General features: G+C 39.6%; 1 protein-coding gene across 1 annotated transcript; it reads right to left on the reverse strand.

Annotated features, from left to right (window-relative positions):
* Positions 1-13: 13 nt before the first annotated feature.
* LOC112085026 lies at positions 14-2,362 on the reverse strand (the record flags this gene model as incomplete). Its single annotated transcript, XM_024153988.1, has 2 exons — positions 1,009-2,362; positions 14-300 (listed from the first exon to the last, which is right to left on the reverse strand). Coding segments are annotated over exons 1-2 (1,641 nt in total), but the record flags the coding sequence as incomplete, so codon positions are not given.
* Positions 2,363-3,955: the final 1,593 nt, after the last annotated feature.

Here is a 3,955-nt window from a genome sequence, read left to right on the forward strand (position 1 = left end):
ATTCCTCATCTACAGTAGCTGTGGCTTGAACCGGAGTTTGTCTTGGTGGAGCTTGATTACCAAGATGATCCAATAGAAACCGCAGGCTTGTGGCAAGGTCAGATGGTGAACTAGACAGATCTTTCAAGCTCTCCCAATCTTTCTTGACATAGTATCCTTGCTCCTCAAGGAATTTGACTTCTCTAGAGACATAGGTTCGGTTGTTGATAGGGTCATAGCACTTGTATCCCTTTTGAGTTGTGGAGTATCCAAGGAACATACACTTGATACTTTTGGCATCTAGCTTGCTTCTCTGCTCACCTGGAATCAACACAAAGCACACACACCCGAAAACACGTAAATGCTCAAGAGAGGGTTTAGATTTGTTTAATACCTCAAACGGAGACATGTCTTGTAAGACTCTCGTAGGGATTCTGTTAATGAGGTAACAGGCTGCAAGGACCGCATCTCCCCAAAATCTCTTAGGCACATTTGCATGAAATAGCATAGACCTGGCCACCTCCATCAAGTGTCGATTTTTCCTTTCAGCCACACCATTTTGTTGTGGGGTATATGGACAGCTAGTTTGATGTAGGATCCCATGCTTAGATAAATGCTCCTTGAATTTTTGGCTTGTGTACTCCCCACCATTATCTGATCTAAACACTTTAATCTTGGCATTAAATTGGTTAGTTACATAGTTCTGAAAGTTTGTGAAAGCCTCAAATACTCTATCTTTTGAAGGAAGAAGAGTGACCCATGTATATTTCGATTTTTCATCTATGAAAGTCACAAAATATTTGTTACTATCCCTAGACATACATGGTGAGGTCCAAACATCAGAATGCACAAGATCAAAGCAATTTTCATAAATAGTAGATGATTTAGGAAATACTATTCTGCAATGTTTGCCGAGAATACAAGACTCACAACTAGAGTGATCAAAAAAAATATCAGGCAGCATTAATTCAAGAGCACGTGAATGTGGGTGGCCTAATCTAGCATGCCATACAGCACTAGTTAAATAACAAGACTTAAAAGAGACATCAGCGTCAGGTTTATTTGGTGAAACATCTTCAAGAACATAAAGATCATCCCTGGTTCCACCTTTCCCAAGTAACTTCCCACTCTCAATATCCTGAAAATGAACATCATTAGGACCAAAAATCGCATAACAATTTAAGTCTTTAGTTGCTCTTTTCACTGATACTAGATTAGAGGTGAATTTTGGGACATAGAAAGCTTCGCTAGTCTTGTTAAACAGATTCAGTTTACCAATTCCCTCTATTGGGATTCCATCACCATTAGCTATTATCACTTTACCTAGGGCAAGTTCTATACTGTTCAAGAGTTTAGAATTATTTATCATGTGATGAGAAGCTCCTGAATCAACAACTAGACCGCTACTAGGTTTATGTGAGTAAAAAGTGATACCGGATTGTTTAGAGGCAAAAGCTTTGATGAGGGCCTCCAAGTCGCTCTTCCTCACATACTCCTCTGAAGCGCTCATAGCCACTTCTCCCCCTGAGTTGCTTCCTGCTGCTGGTTCATGAGCGAGGTTTGCCCTGGCGTCCTTGAACTTGTTGGGCTTAAAATGGGGATGGAGGATCCAGCATTTTTCCTTTGAGTGGCCCTTCTTCTTGCAATGGTCGCAGACCCAAGTCTTCCTCTCTTCCGGTTTGAAAACTCCTTTGTTAGCTGAGATGAGTTCTCCTTTCTTGAATAGACCTATGGAGCCCTGCTCCTTTTGGATTCTGGCGCACACGTCTTCAAGGCTTGGAAGCTTGTCATCTCTTAAGATGTGCTTGATAAGGTCATTGAAGACTGGATTCAGTGTGAGAAGGAGACCGAACACCTTGTCCTGCTCTCGCCTTTCATTGAGAATCTTGGGATCTAGAGTACTCGGTCGCAACATCTCTAGTTCAGCCCACAAGGATCTGAACTTTCCAAAATGAGTCTTGAAATCCATATCTTCTTGACTCAGGTCATTAATAGCCTTCTTTACTTCAAAGACCCTGCTCAGATTTGTATCATTTCCGAATACGTTCTTGAGAGTTTCCCAAAGAGACTTTGCTGTCTCACAGTAGGAGTAAGCTTCAAGAATTGCCGGTTCAAGAGAGTTCTGAATAAGACCAAGAACAGTTTGGTCTTCTTGAAACCACTTAGCTTCTTCAGCCTTGGCCTCTTCACTCTTTGTCTCGCCTTTGGTGTCTTCATCTTCTTCTGGTGTTTTGTCCTCCAAAACATGGCTCCAGAGACCGCGACCACACAAAGCTGTTTTTGTGGTTCTTGCCCACAACAGATAGTTTCCTCCTCTGAGAATAACTGGAATAACAATCGCTTTCGAGTTTTCAGTAGCAAGAATGCTTGAACTTGAACTCATCTTTGTTGTTCAAGAACAGAAAAGAATGCGGAGAAGAGAGAGAAACAAAATAAAACTTGAGAACCGAAAGATTGTCGAGATTTGAGAATGAGAGGATTTAACGAGTATTTTAGAGAGATTTAGAGATTAAATGAGAAGAGATTCATGTTAAAATGCTCAGGACATGAGCTCTGATACCATGTTGGAATTTATTTAAGCGGAATAAAGAGAATTGTTAAGAGAGAAATGATGAACAATGAAGAACAAGAGAGAATAAGTCTCCAAAAGTGTATATTATTCATATGGCGGCTACATTACATTTATAGAGAGACAAGATGAGTCCTAGGTCTAGGTTTTACAAAGAAGAGACAAACAGGTGGTTACATTCTCTATAATCACGTGCAGGAATAAGGCTAAGGCTTCGCTGATCCCGGAGATGATCGTGACAGCTTCCAACGGTCATCTTGACCTTAAATCGACCCGTGACTCTTGAGAGGACCACCGTACGGACGAGCTCTCTTCTAGGCCGAGACTTGGAGACTCTTCTTGGGCCTCTCAACATATTCAGGCCTCTAATATTATTCTGGCCTTGTAGAAACCCACAAAGGCCTAAACCTGATCAATAGATTTGAGGTGTATCTTAAGGAATAAGAAACAAGTAAATGATATTCTCATTTTCAAAGGAGAGTTTTGGTTTAGCTAAAGGAATAAGAAAACTAGTAAATGATGCGTCTCCTTCAACATTTAGGAGTCTCTACTTCTTATTTGTATGCTTAGAACTCACACTTGTCAATATAGTGCCATTTTGGATCAGAATATGACTTCTCTCAGAAAGAGTCCCAGTTTTCTGATTTTCAAAGGAGAGTTTTGGTGTAGATAAAGGAATAAGAAAACAAGTAAATGATGCGTCTCCTTCGACATTTAGGAGTCTATACTTCTTATTTGTATGCTCAGAACTCACTCTTGTCAATATAGTGCCATTTTGGATCAGAATATGAGTTTACTTAAAAAGAGTCCCAGTTTTCTTATTTTCAAAGGAAAGTTTTGGTGTAGGTAAAGGAATAACAAAACAAGTAAATGCTGCGTCTCCCTCGACATTTAGGAGTCTCTACTTCTTGATTGTATGCTCAGAACTCACTCTTGTCAATATAGTGCCATTTTGGATCAGAATATGACTTCTCTCAGAAAGAGTCCCAGTTTTCTGATTTTCAAAGGAGAGTTTTGGTGTAGCTAAAGGAATAACAAAACAAGTAAATGATGCGTCTCCTTCAACATTTAGGAGTCTCTACTTCTTATTTGTATGCTCAGAACTCACTCTTGTAAATATAGTGCCATTTTGGATCAGAATATGACTTCACTCAGAAAGAATCCCAGTTTTCTGATTTTCAAAGGAGAGTTTTGGTTTAGCTAAAGGAATAAGAAAACTAGTAAATGATGCGTCTCCTTCAACATTTAGGAGTCTCTACTTCTTATTTGTATGCTCAGAACTCACTCTTGTCAATATAGTGATAGAATGTATAGATTAGCAGCGGATAATAGAAGATTAAGAGATTAAGAGAGATTGTATGAGAGATTATTGAAGAACACGATGAAGAGAGAATAGAGAGAGAGAAT

This window comes from Eutrema salsugineum, unplaced genomic scaffold (assembly GCF_000478725.1).
Source record: "Eutrema salsugineum unplaced genomic scaffold, Eutsalg1_0 scaffold_386, whole genome shotgun sequence".
NCBI classification, from domain to species: domain Eukaryota; kingdom Viridiplantae; phylum Streptophyta; class Magnoliopsida; order Brassicales; family Brassicaceae; genus Eutrema; species Eutrema salsugineum.